This window comes from Pelodiscus sinensis, chromosome 1 (genome assembly GCF_052426305.1).
Source record: "Pelodiscus sinensis isolate ZL-2025 chromosome 1, ASM5242630v1, whole genome shotgun sequence".
NCBI lineage: Eukaryota > Metazoa > Chordata > Testudines > Trionychidae > Pelodiscus > Pelodiscus sinensis.
The window spans coordinates 73434053-73449049 of record NC_143052.1 but is presented as its reverse complement, the minus strand read 5'-3'; the positions used below and the strand labels follow the sequence as shown (position 1 = coordinate 73449049).

Here is a 14997-nt window from a genome sequence, read left to right as displayed (position 1 = left end):
CTAAGATCTTTCAATTGTTAGTATGTTTTCTCCCTCATTCCTTTATTTTCCTCTGTTCTCTACCACAAATAAAGTTAAAGTACCACTTTTAAGGGACTGCATGAAACTTCACTGACAGAAGACCTAGCTTTCTCTCACAAATAGGCATTATTAGTCATTTGTTCTAAGGACTAGATATCATGTCTTGTGAAGACTGGAAGTCTGTAATTCAGAATTGAAAGACAGCGAAAGAAGGGTTTGGAGAAAAGGGGTAGAGAATTACAGGGAATTGAAAAGGAATATATTAGTGATTGCTTCACAATACTTAGTTAAGAGAATTCACTGTGCTCAAGCCTACATTCCAAATAAGCTAATGGGGAAGGAGACACTGGAATCTACTTTTTTAACACTGACTTCAATGTTGGCAGGTCAGGGGATGGAAATTGGGTTAGTCTCCTTTTAAGTGTAACTGTATATAGAGGAAGCTTCAACAAAATTTCTACTTTGTTTTTAAGTTTAGTAATGTCACTAATGTCTCATCTCCCCAGTTTTATTTTCTGAAGAATCCAGAGATGGGGCTTCTTGGCTCTTTATTGAAGAAGGTATTCAGTGTTTAGCAGAAGAGCTTTCCTCTGAACCGGTGTTGGGTATGAAAGTTAAATGGGAGCTAACAAAAACAGTAGTTTCAAATAGGCTGAATTACAAAAAAAAAAAAAACAAGCCCCCCACTTCTTTCAGTTAGGTTTCAATTCATAGATAGCAGAAGTTCTCCACTCACCCTTTACAGTCTTCCAGGAAACCAGGTAAACATCCCAACAGAATAGTAACGAAAAAAGCCATCTTCATATATCATAAAAAATCAGAAAGCTATTTTTCTTTCATGTGTATGTTATACTTAAAATGTCTGGATTTCACAAACCATGAATTTGTTTCACATACACTTGTGCCACACACACAACTCACCACAATCACTCATCTTTTTTTTTCGTATCAACACACACACACCATCACACCGAAAGACAGTCTGTTACTGCAAAATTTAGCTAAAACTGCAGTATTTTTAAAACCAAGTTCAAACTCTGTTTTCAGACAGTTAAGTCCATCATAAATACAGCTTAGCACCGTGGCATGTCTACAATTGTGATTAAAAAACCTGCATCACCAAATGTCAGAGCCTAGGTCAGCTAACTTGGGCTTGCAGGTTTAAAGCTTCAGGGCTATAAAATTGCAGAGCAGACATGCAGGATGGGGCCTAGACTCTCAAACCCAGTGGGGGAAAAGATGTGACCTCTATGGAGTAACAGGCTAGTTTATGATTTTGTAAACACTTAAATCGATGAAGCACCTTAACTAGTGATTGGGCCACATCAGTGGCTCTCCTTCATCTGACTGGGATGTAAGCTTGTCGTAACCAAAACAGTCTCCTGGAATAGGGTAGTTTTGCTAACTTTACTTGTGTACCTAGAATTTGTGGGGAGTGCTAATTGAACTGTAGCAGCACTTTGGATGCAGAGAGAGCACCCGGTCAGTGTTGTGTGCAATCAGCCCACACCTCACTTCATGTGCCCTCATTTTCTGTGCATGTTACTCTAGTAATACTGGTATGCAAAGCATAGACAGAAACCAGTGGAATCTGGCAACTCTCTGCAAGGGCAATAGTCAGTAAAATGTCTTGTGGCTACATATAGAACCCCGATGGGCTGCAGGTTACCCACCACTGACTTAACTATATTAATAACTCTGCACTCACATGGACAAGTCTAAGAGGCTTCATTGTGACTGCATGAGAAGGATTTGCTCATGAGTTAGATTATGGAAACTAAGATCCCTCGTCCATCCTTCACCCCTTGGCTTTCTGGCTTACTCTTGCAGATGCAATGAAGTTCCCATTGCAGCACATATGCCTGTCTGTTACTGACTGGATGCAGAGTACTAGCTTATTTTGCATAGGCTACCTAACAGTCACTACTGGAAGGGGTCTGCATTTATGATACTAACTCCTGTTCAAAAAAAGGATGTGATTTATGCATGTTATTTGAAGTTAAACAGGTGCTTACTTATCACACTGAGCTCCATGCAGTATCAGTGCTTTAGAAATGAGAGGCTAGTGAGCCAGTCCTGAATTTCCAGCCTGCTCGCATCTCACCTATGTTAAGTTTTCACACTCACTGTATTCCGTCCTCTTATTTGGCAACCACAGGAAAGATTTGTCAACCTTTTCTTAAATTCAGTTGTTTTTACATTATTTGGGTTTGTATATTTACAAAACTTTCCCACCCTCCACCCCAGCCCCTGTTTTTTGTATAAGTCAGAAAATATGCTCATTTTCATATTTTCAGATACAAATAGACACGGTATTTAAAATACAAAGAGAGATAATCCATCAACCCTGGCTACATTTCCATTTTTTCCCCAAATGACCACTTGAAAAGCCTAAAATATAGATATCTTAAGCCACTGACTCTCTTTCTGTGACAAATACAAGAAGAGGACAGGACTCTGGATGAAACCTACATCTTTAGAACTCTCTCTGTTCCCCTTGTTGCAGAGTGTGGAAGGAGAGCACCATGAAAAGGCAGTGGAGCTTCTGAAGGCTGCTAAAAATAGTGTAAAGTTGGTTGTGCGCTACACTCCCAAAGTGCTGGAAGAGATGGAGGCTCGTTTTGAAAAACTCAGGACAGCACGACGCCGACAGCAGCAGCAACTGCTAATTCAGCAGCAGCAACAGCAGCAGAATACACAACAAAATCACATGTCGTAGGTGAGATTATTCATTGCTCGTGCCTTTGGCTCAAACCTGTCAGGGGTTGAGCATCTCTTCCCAGGTGCGGAGCACCGATTGCAACAGGAGTGGAGAGTGCACATCGCTTGGTAAATGTCAGTGTGCCTACCACAAGAAAGAAAAGCACTTTGAAACTAAGGGATTTGCCACATCAAAATTGGGAGCTATTTTTTCAAGTCAAAAATCTAGAAATCAGTACCTGTCATACAAAGCTGGCATGGAATAAAAGGAAGAATCTGAGCAGTAAGTTAGTGTTCTTTCTGGACACACTCGAATACAGTATTTTACTCCCATCACCCCCAAAATAAACTTCTTGTAAAAATTAAGAATTTTTTGCTACCTCCTCGTGGAATGAGGAGTAACAGTAGTTCGAACTAGGAAGCCTAGTTCGAACCACCTAGTTCGTGCCGCGTGTAGCCGCGCGGCACGGGGTTCGAACGAGCGGGGATTTAAAAATGGCGGCGCCCCGCTTATGCAAATGAAGCCCGGGAAATTCAAATCCCGGGCTTCATTTGCAATTGCGGTATGCCTACATTACCCCGCTAGTTCGAACTAGTGGGGTAGTGTAGACATACCCATAGTTCTTAACTACTATACTGCATATTGTCTACAAATATGAAGAGAAGTTTTCCCATCCCTTCCACAGTTACAAAAAGCCCCAACTACACCAGCACCACTGTCATTCCATTGTATAATGTGGTGAAAAAGTGCTCAGTTGCACATCCTGTCTCCATCTTAGTAAGCAGTATTCCATTCACACCTGAGGTATTTATATAGCCAACATTACTATAGAATTTGAGTGTCTTACAGTGTAGTCTTTCGTGTAGCCTCCAACATCCCTGTGAGAGAGCATTTTCCTATCACTCCCATTTTCTAGATTAAGAATGGGGAGGCGAAATGATTTGTCCAGTGTCATCCAGGAAGTATCTGGTACAGCAGGAACTTTAAACCAGCGGTTCCATGATGCAGGGTAGGATCCTGCTTTGGACCTCTAGACAAGATTCTTTTCTTGTAGGGTCAGAATTTTGTTTAATGGGTTTTTGTTCTGTAATTCTAATGGAGACTTTGTTTTCGCCTCTTCATGTTACAGATATACATGGCAGTTTTCTATCATAAATTGTGTTTGTCTACCATAAACTAAATTGTTGCAAGAAGCAATAAACATTAAAATGCAAAATCTCACAAACATTTTAAATACAGTTTAAACAATCTCACCCCAACTAACTATTTAAATGTATTAAATATACCCAGTTAAAGGTATTCTTAATGGAGGAAGGAAGAGAAGAAGAAAAGAAAATATTAGGGCTGATTACGCCTCTGCTGGAATATTGTGTCCATTTCTGGGTAAACACATTTTAAGAAAGATGTAGAGAAATTGGAAAAAGTTTAGAGAGGAGCAACAAAATTAATTAAAAGTCTAGAAAACATGACCTATAAGGGAAGATTGAAAGAACTGGGTTTGTTTAGTCTGGAAAAGAGAAGACTGAGAGAGGACATGATAACAGTTTTCAAATTCCTAAAAAAGAGCAAAATTATTCTCCTTAACTTCTGACAATAGGACAAGTAACAATGGTCTTGAATTATAGCAAGGGAGGTTTAGGTTGGAAATTAGGAAAAACTTCCCATCATTGGAATAAATTGCCTAAGGAGGTTGTGGAATCTCCATCACTGAAGATTTTTAAGAGCAGCGGATGATCTACATCAGTGGTTTTCATATATATTTTTCCATGACCCAGTTTAATTGTTGATGCCTGCGACCCAACATAATTTGACTAAAGTGTGGGCTCCCGGGTGGTGCTGAGTCTGAGAGCTTCGGCTTGGGGCGAGGGGTCAGGGCTAAGGCAGAAGAGGCTTACCTCAAGCAGCTTCCAGTCAGAAGTGAAGTAGGGGATCTAAGGCAGGGTTCCTGCTTGTCTTGGCAACACAGACCATGTTGCACCCCAGAAGCAGCCAACAGCAGGTTCCCAGCCAGTGGGAGTGTGGAGCTAGTGCTCAGGGCATGGGCAGTGCGTGTGCTATTTTCCCCATACACACACACCTAGGAGCCAGGCCCACTGCTGGCCACTTCTGAGGAGATACGTAGGTAACCTGCAGTAGCACCTCCACTGATCACCCTGCAACGAGACCTAGGCTTTGTCTACACTGCAGAGTTTTTGCGCAAGAAGTTTTTTACAGAAGAAATCTTGCACAAGAAATCTTTTGTGGAAGAGACTCTTGCTCAAGAAAGCTCTGATGGCCATTCTATGAATGGCCATCAGAGCACCTGTGCTTTTTCTGATAGGCTCTTTTTGTGCAAGAAACCCTGGCGGAGCGTCCACACGTGCCTTTTGGTGCACGAGCTGTAGCGCAAAAAGGAGTTATTCCTTGTGGGAAAAGGCATAACTCTACTGGCAAAAGCCCTCTGTCCTGTCGATTTACTGTAATTTTTTTTGTGTGTGCAAAAACACGCTCAAGGTGTGGAATCTCTGCCAGTTTTTGTGCAAAAACAACCATTTTATGCAAAAACCTTGTAGTACAGACATAGCCGCAGTGACTGACATTCTATGACTCAGTACTGGGTCAGGACCTGGAGTTTGAAAAGCACTGATCTAGTTGGTGCTTGGCACTGCCATGAGTGCTGGGGACTATGCTTGATGACCTTTCAAGATTACTTCCAGTTCTATGACTCTATGATTAGTGACCCAATTCCTCCGTTCTTTCTGTTAGCTCTGAGAAATGTTTTTGTTTGTTTAATTCTAGGTTATTCTCAAGAATAATATATAGATCAAGAATTCAGTAACCAGGCAATTGGAGCTGTGCTTCAGTATTACAGCATACAGTTAAAAGGAAACAGAGGGAACACAATAACTGAACTTACCAAGAAGTTATGAATACGTGGTGCAAGAATAATTTACTAAGAACCACAAAACACCTGGTATCTTCTTTGTAAGGCTGCAGTCTCAGATACAAGATTTCTATGACTTTTTCTAATGAGCAGTATGGTAAGTAAACACTATGAAATATAGAGAACTTTGGAGTTTATGAATAAATCTTTGTAAGATCCAATCTTACACTCCTTATTCTAACAAAATTCTGGCCTGTTAGTTCACTGAGATCAGTGTTTTACTTAAGGAGGTCAAGATTGGCTTTTAATGAAGGTGAAGTCTTTCTCTGCAATTATTTCCAGAAATGAACAACTTATAGTCCACTGACCAAACTTCATCTGCTCAAAATTTTGCCACAAGCATAAAACAAACTCTCACATCACACTTCATAACCTCTTTTTACTATATACTATAGAGTTGTTTTAATCTAACTTCCAGTTTATAATATCATTTTCCTGAAAATAGCAAGTTACTATATTTATAAACTATTCAGTTGTTGGAGCAATTGGCTTTTTACTCTTGATGTTTCCATATATTTTATTATGCATCAATAGAGTGAGGCAATTTTAGATCTACTTTAATTTAATAGTGTCAGGCTAGAGAATCCTAGAACGTATTTTTAAATATAGGTATTGCTTGTATCTACTATAGCTATTATTCTAAAATCTATAACTTAATATACAGTATATTTATTCCATAAAATATATATTGTCAGAATATACTTGTTACAGAAATAGGATCTCTGCTTACCATGTATTAATGTATTACAAATCTAGTAAGATAATGTTAGCAAAAGACCACGCTTTGTTTGTCACGTATTCATGTGAGAAGTATAAACCAGCTATCTCAGCTTGTATTTTAAAATTTATTTTCTATGTCATTGTTTAATATATTTGGGAGAAGAAGGGTAAATTGTTCCACACATATTTTCTTGTAAGTCAGTTTGTCCTTAAAGTTTAGAACTTTATCAAATCAAATTGGAATGTAAAAGTAAAATATATAAGAATGTTTTAAAGTTTACATTTACTTTTCCAAAGATTTATGAACAGTCACCGTCAAAGCTGGAAAGCTAAAGATATCATCATCTACCTTAGAAGTAAAAAAAAATCCTCAAATTCTGTCCTATTTATTGTCATTTAAAAATATCTCAGATATAAGGAAAGAGAAGGCAAAGCAGAGGGAAGTCCTGAAATTCTTGCATACTGAAAACTCCAGTTGATTTTACGTGGAGTTTGGGGCCACACGGAACTCAGAACTAATCTTAAACAGTTTGCAGCCTTGTAGCAAAAAAGCCAAAACATATTACATCTTTTCTTTGCAAGTACTCACATTATTGATTACCTTCACTTCATTGTGAGATCTAATCAAATACAGAGCAGATAGCCACAAGAAGAGGAAACTGATATACCATAGTAGCATAGGTTTAAAAAAAGAATACCTACTGGCCACCAGCTTTGACAGTGTTTCTTTATTATAAAGAATTGCTTAAAGTAATCATGCTTTTAAAACTAAATTATATTAAAAGAACAGATGAACAATGTGATACCTGGAAATAATTCCATCCAGTGGTCCTGGTGACAACATGAATCAATAGGTGTAGCTTGAGTGTGCTACCAGAAATTAAAGATGGAATATCCTTCTATTATATTGTGCAAGATTTTATTTGTGTTTTTAACTTTTTAACTTAACAAGATTTTGATGTACCCATTTGACATGTCTATTTTAAAGCTGTATTTAAAAAAATTGTATTGATAGTATATGAAATATTACTGTTACTGCACATGACTGTATTATATCACATTATCATGATTTGAGTTACATCGACTACTGTTCTAAGTTTTCAGAGACTAAATATTACACAGTGTGATTAGTGAAACCACTGTACTGCATTCTTTTTATAATCTCCTCTGCCCCTCATCACAATATCTAGATTTTAATGGAATAGACAGTTAATATAGTAAATTGCAAAAAAAAAAAATCATTAATATCTTTATATGGAAAAACATAGCTAATTCATTTGCATATGTTATTCAATAAATTATTTATACATATTAATATAAACATCTCAGGTTTTGCCAACATTTTAAAATAAGAGGAAAGTATAAATAAATCAGATACCAATAAATCAGATATTCTAAGGGGGAACAGAAGGGGCAAAAATCATTGGGGTTAAACTAGATGGTCCTTGTGGTCCCTTTTAACTCTCTGGGCACATCTACACAGCAGAGCTAAACTCAAACTAAGCTATGCAACTTGACCTACACTAATTGCGTAGCGTTGTCAAAATAACTTATTTTGACTTTTGGTGCTATTTACACAGCAGTTATTTTGAAGTAGAGCACTCTTCCCTGACTTCCCTTACTCCTAATACAGTGATGTTTACAGAAGTCAGAGTAAGAAGCCCATTTTTTTAAAAATTTTATTTAGAAATAATAGGCTTGCTGTGTAGACACGCACTACATTATTTCGGAATAACTGACATTCTGAAATAACGCTGCTGTGTAGGCATGCCTTTTGGTTCTATGGTTTAGTGATCTATAAAGTGACCTGCACTGTAGATCTATAAAGATGTAGCCAGTTAATCATTGGAACAGCTGATAGCAGCCTCTACGCACTGCTGATAGTCTGTCATCCTCCAAAAACTGAATCTTCAATTATGGATGTTCTATGCATTTTTCATATAAATCTACAATTCTTATTTAGCATATCACTTAAGCACGAGTATATGCTTAACAAGGGCCTAAAAGAGCATACACAGCTCTCTTTCTCTCACTCATGCACTCCCACTCTTTTAGCTAATTGCTTGACTTTTTATTTGTTGCTATTGCCCTGTGAAATTGGTTTATCTGCTGTCAATTTAGTAAGTTTACGTTCTCATTAATTTTGGCAGAAATAACTTGAACCCCCATGAATTGAACTGGAACAGTTACATTCAACCTATGGTCCATGGACTGCTGGGGCTCTGTAGACTTTGTCTAAGATTTCCAGAGATCCCCACCTCTATTCAAAAATTATAAATGAAAAAAAAAAAGTTGGACTCCACCAAAATAGAAGATCCTCTAGTCTAAATCTTTTCCACCTCTATATGTGTAAGGGAATCAGAGATGCAAGGGAGTAGTCGACTACTCGCTTCCCCCTTCCTTGCTGCCTCAGTGTCAGAGGTATCAAGGGGGCAACAGGATCAGCCAGTTCCCCCCAGTACCATTTCCACGGTGCTGGGGGAGGGCAGGTGAGGCAGAGTCACAGCATCCCAGAGCCTGCGTAAGATAGGACTGCCCAGTCCCAGCTCGCACTGCCCCAGGAGCTAACGCCACTGAGGCTCTGCAGTTTATATGTAGTAGGAGCCAGGCTGCCCCCCAACTCCTACTACATTTAAATTGCAGAGCCACAGCATGGGTAGTGAGCACCCCCTCTCCCCTCCCATTGTCTAATTGAGTGGTCGATGAAAATTCCATAGACTACTCAATTAGCTAATTATCCACAATTTAACATCCCTAAAAGGAATAAAGGATACTTTGGGTCAGAGGCCCAAAGCTGACCTGTCTGGTTAGTCTGGCCTGTTGCATCTGAGAAAGAATTGAAACTTAATTAGCTGACCCTTATATTCTGAGGCCAGCAAGAAGGGATTTAGTTGGGAGAGAGGAATTGCCACAGTTTTGAGGAAATTGAGAGGTCAGAAGCTCTGCCCTGATGACCCCCTATGAAATTTAGTGCTAAAAGGAACTGCTCCAGTAAAGCTAAAATGATCAGAAAGGGAGATTGATAGCAGAACTGTATTGCTGAGGCTCTCAGATAAAAGCCAGGGAATGTGGCTACTGGATTTACTGGTGCAAGAGACTAATTTGAGGCAAAGAACCGTTAGGTGTGCACAAACTTGGAAGTAAGAAGCTGCAAGAGTTTTATTAAGTTTTATTAAGAAGGCTCTCAAATTAAAGAAACTATCTCCGCTGAGAAATAGCTTCCCTGGATTCATTGAGAAATCTCAGAATGAACTGAACTAGCAAGACACAGTTTAGTCCTACAAGAGGAGAGTGCTATCAGATAGGCCCAATCATTCCATGGTATGGTCACTGAGAGGGAGCAGTCTGGCTTTGAGTTTCAGTATTTTTCCACCATGCCAAAGATCCAAAGACAAGACCTTATATTTATAGACAGATTTGGATTTCTCACTCTCCTTACATCAAGTTCGCACATGTATTGTGCTAATCCGGTCAGTGTAGTTTTTCTGTCTGTAACAGAGGGTATGTCTACACTACCCTCCTAATTCGAACTTAGAGGGTAATGTAGGCATACCACACTTGCAAATGAAGCCTGGGATTTGAATTTCCCGGGCTTCATTTGCATAAGCCGGGTGCCGCCATTTTTAAATCCCGGCTAGTTCGAACCCCGTGCCGCGCGGCTACACGCAGCACGGAGTAGCTAGTTCAGATTAGGCTTCTAATCCGAACTAGCTGTACTCCTCGTGGAATGAGGAGTACAGTTAGTTCGGATTAGGAAGCCTAATCCGAACTAGCTACTCCGGCCGCGTGTAGCCGCGCGGCACGGGCTTCAAACTAGCCGGGATTTAAAAATGGCGGTGCCCGGTTTATGCAAATGAAGCCCATGAAATTCAAATCCCGGGCTTCATTTGTAAGTGCGGTATGCCTACATTACCCCGCTAGTTCGAACTAGCGGGGTAGTGTAGACATACCCAGATTGATTGTTGTCTGGCTATATTGAAAGAAGGACAAGAGACATTTGACATGAGTTTAATCAAGCCACAACTTTATTATTAAATGTCTGGGTCTACTGGACAAAAGTGTAGAGTGAAGAGAATCCACTATTTATGTCGTAAGCTGGCTCCCACCAGCTCTCCCTCTTTTCCCATCCAGGTCCCTCCTGCAAATTTATTGCTGGAACTTTATCATACTAGGGAGGGCTCCCTCTCTTTTCCCATGCCAGAACCGTACCATCCACCTCCCCACGTAGGAGGATTAAGGTGGGCTATAAGAATAGGGGGGTTGGCTTCTTGCTGTACCAATTTGTAAGAGTTCCCAACTGCCCTGTTTGTTTCTTTAATGAACACCTGTTTTTAAATCTTTTTCCAGGCCATTTATTCAGTCACTGTATACCTTTTCCATGAAGTATTCTCACTGGACATCCACCACAAAGAGGCACGAGCCACTGGGTTGGTTGCCTCCCCCCTAAATTAAGTTGGGTTCCCAGACATTTCTTATTGACCTCCCTCCCCTTTTACAATGGCCAAAACATCCACCCTGAATAATTTGGTGCCCTGGGATGCTCATATTGCTGAGTCTTTTCCTGCATCAAGCCCACAAATATATTATGCTAATATAGTCAGTGTAGTTTTTTTCTGTCTGTGACAGATAAAACATTGATAATTTGTGTAAGGGTTTCAGAATCCACATTGAGAAAATTCTAAAGAAAGGAAGCTTGAGGAACAGATAAGAGAATTTCATGGCATGCTTCTTAGTACAGTGAAAAATATGTGTCATGTTGGCTTTTCAGCTGCAGCTTATACACTGGTAAATGTAAAGTGGAAAACCCAGTGAGTGTACATGCTTTTCACTTGAAAGAAAGAAATGACAGAGTGCTGCCATCTGCTATTGAAAAAAAGTGTTGCAAGGCATATTGGTTAGCCATATTATGCTGTTCCTATAGTGCTTAGCACAGTGGGATCCCTCAATCACACCTGGGATCTTTGAGAGCTACAATAGAAATACAAAATGTGGATCATACTGACAGATGGAGACAGTGTTTCAGAAATTAGTGAGTCTGGAAATAATATAGGAGTCGTGGTGGATAACCAGCCAAACATGCGCTCCCTGTGCGATGCTGTGGTTAATGATCTAACACGATCAGCTATAAGATGATGTATAAGATAGTGAAGATAAAGTAAGATTAGTATTACCTCAGTTTAGTTTTTTCCTCAGTTTACCTCTAGAGCCGTTGATCACTACCCGTTGGGCCCGACAGTCTAGCCAGCTTTCTATCCATCTTACAGTCCATTTATCCAATCCATACTCCCTTAACTTGCTGGCAAGAACATTGTGGGAGACTGTATCAAAAGCTTTGCTCAAGTCAAGGTATATCACATCCACTGAATTTCCCATATCCACAGAGCCAGTTACCTCATCATAGAAGCTAATCAGATTGGTCAGGAATGACTTGCCCTTCATGAATCCATGTTGACTATTCCTGATCACTTTCCTCTCTTCCAAGTGCTTCAAAATGGATTCCTTGAGGATCCCCTCCATGATTTTTCCAGGGACTGAGGTAAGGCTGACTGGTCTGTAGTTCCCTGGATTGTCCTTCCCTTTTTTTAAAGATGAGCATTACATTTGCCTTTTTCCAATCATCCGGGATCTCTTCCGATCTCCATGAGTTTTCAAAGATAATGGCCAAAGGCTCCGCAATAACATTTGCCAACTCCCTCAGTACCCTTGGATGCATTAAATCTGGGCCCATGGATTTGTGTATTTTTAGCTTTTCTAAATAGTTCCTAACTTTTTCTGTTCCCATCAAGGGCTGTCCACGTCCTTCCCATACTGCGTTGCCTAGTGCGTTTGTCTGGGAGATGACCTTGTCCGTGAAGACAGAGGCAAAGGAAGCATTGAGTACTTCAGCTTTTCCCATATCATCTGTCACTAGGTTACCTCCCTCATCCAGTAAGCGCCCCACACCCTCTCTGATCACCCTCTTATTGCTAACATGCCTGTAGAAACCTATCTTGTTACCCTTTGCATCCCTTGCCAGCTGCAATTCCAATTGCGCTTTCATCTTCCTGATAACTCCCCTGCATTCTCGAGCAATATATTTATACTCCTCCTTAGTAATCAGTCCAAGTTTCCTCTTCTTGTAAGCTTCCTTTTTGTGTTTAAGCTCACCGTGGATGTCCCCAGTAAGCCAATCTGGTCGCCTACCATATTTCTTACTTTGCTTTTCTTGCTGTGCATCAGCATGGTTTCTTCTTGTGCCTTTAATAAGGCTTGTTTAAAATACTGCCAGTTTTCCTGGACTCCTTTCCCCTTCATGTAAGCATCCCAGGGGATCCTGCCCATCAGTTCTCTGAGGGAGTCAACGTCTGCTCTTCTGAAGTTCGGGGTGTGTATTTTGCTACTCTCCTTTCTTCTTTTGGTCAGGATCCTGAAATCTACCATCTCATAATCACGAGGAGTACCGGTAGTTCGGAATGGGAAGCCTAATCCGAACTACCTAGTTCGTGCCGCGTGTAGCCGCGGCCACGGAGTCTGAACTAGCGGACATTTAAAAATGGTGGCGCCCGGCAACATGCAAATGAAGCCCGGGAAATTCAAATCCTGGGCTTCATTTGCAACTCCGGTTGCCTACATTAACCACCCTAGTTTGAACTAGGGTGGTAGTGTAGACATACCCTTACAGGTTTATTAAAGAAGCTTATAAAACATATGGTTACAATGGCTATTGCTCTATTTCTTAACTGCTAGCAAATATAGATCTTAAAAATGGTTGCAAAGAAAATAAAGATAGAAAATAGAAATAATGGTATCAAGTGACAGCTTAATCTTTAAAGAGCTCTAAGTCTATGTGTACACTTAAGACAAAGGACACAACCAGATACAATTTTTACCCCCTTCTTGTGGTTTAAAGTTAAAGGTTCGGAAATGTGGCTAGTCCCAGGAAGGCGCAGAAACAGGCAAACTATTACTAAATATCTTTTAAACTTTTATTAAAGGGCTTCTACGTATAAATTATGATTTTATCAATTTCTTACATACGTAGGCACTAAATAATTATTAGAATGTCCAATAAGCAAAATGCGATACAGTGAAGAAAATTCTTTGAGGTTTCTCTAAATCCCAATAGTTGTTAACAAGGGACTAGGGATTATTAACAGTTACATTTACATCAGCCTTACTTATAAGACTAATCATTTATCTAAAACTTTTAACACTACTACTTAACAATACCTCTAAACAATTTCAGATAACAATACTTACATTTAACAGACACACAAACTACAACAACAACATATTTGGTATTCGTTATGTTTGGTATACGTTACGCTCTACAGGAACTCGTTTGGTTCGGTGAGCGGGAGGTGGCCCTCGGGTGATCAGTCCTCAGACCTGGCTCATATTCCGCCATCCAATGTTTATTCGGGATTCCTCAATTTGATACAAGAGGGGAAGCTGTTTTATAGAGAGAGCTTTTGCGCACTTTTTGTGATAGGCTAGCAGACCCTGTCTGTTAAGTGACAGGAGTAAGGGGGTTAAGATGGTTTCCTGTTTTTCCTTTTCTGCCTTATCGGGCATGGCACAGTCAGCACAACCAGCACGAACTTTACATGAACTTTTCAGGTCTGGTTTTGGTTCCTGTTCGTCGCTGATCTTTAAGTTACATAGTGTAAGGGTTTTCATCAAGGGGAAGTTGACCTTTTGCTTGGATGGCAATACGCGCGAGAGGCCTGGCCAGCAAAGAGCCTGCTTTCACACTTCTGTGCCTCTCGACTCCAGTGTATCAGGCCAGGGCCGGTCCCTCAATTCCTAGGAAAGACGAATACGAGGTGGGCGTCCCCGTGGAACCTCGGGAGGCCAATCACCTAACCCGACCAGCAGATAGATGGTAGATTGACGCTCAGAGTGAGTGTGCTGCTGGACCCATCTTTATACCCATAGCGGCCCGTATCCTCTTTCTTATCTAAGATGCCAAATTGTGTTGGTCCGTCTTTGTGACACCAGTTCTTACAACGGAGTTTCAACTTAATTTACACTTGCAAGAGAGAGATAACTAAATTGTGAGTACTGGACATTCTTTACTGGGCGGGAGATTCCTCCCCCCCCCCCCCCCCCGGACGAGTGTGTGTGATTGTATCAATATGGGTTTCAGTCAAGGGCATTCTTCAGCAGCCTCTTGGTCAGCGATTAGCTCGATCACCCTCATATCTCTTACAGTGGTCCAGGGTAACTGAGAGCTAGCATATCCGGGCCTCCTGTCAAGGCTTCAAAGACTATGCTGATTTTACTGCTCTGTGTGTGCCCTGTATGCTCCAGGCAAGCAAGATGGATGTTACGGGGTGGGGGGGGGGGGGGGAGGGTGTTCCTGTCTGGCTACAAGAACACAGCAATAAAACCCCAGGCACAAACACACACTACAGACAGACCACTTCCCTCAAGGGTACTGTATTAGCTTCCTCCTTTATCTGGAGAACTCCCTCTCCAAACTCCCTGTTAACAGCCCCTGTTAAGCATAAGTACTTAACACACATTTCAAGACATTCAAGGTGAAGTGGCCCATTAACAACCTTGCAGTCATAGGGAGGAAAGGGAGACACATAGGAATGGAGGAAATCTGGGTTTTCTGAGGGGTTGTGGATTGCTGTAATAAGCCATC

At 40.6% G+C, this 14997-nt stretch overlaps 1 protein-coding gene across 2 annotated transcripts in view; it reads left to right on the top strand.

Moving 5' to 3' along the window:
• LIN7A (lin-7 cell polarity scaffold A) overlaps positions 1-9854 on the top strand; it is an 81565-nt gene extending 71711 nt beyond the window's left edge. The window contains exons 5-6 of one of the 2 annotated variants that reach the window (XM_075932489.2): positions 2528-2736; positions 5501-9854. In XM_075932489.2, coding sequence (XP_075788604.1) covers positions 2528-2736; positions 5501-5540 — 249 coding nt within the window. In that variant the 3' untranslated portion in view covers positions 5541-9854. Of the gene's footprint in view, positions 1-2527; positions 2741-5500 lie in introns of both variants that reach the window. The other variant, XM_075932498.2, reaches the window with a different exon arrangement.
• The last annotated feature ends 5143 nt before the right edge of the window (positions 9855-14997 follow it).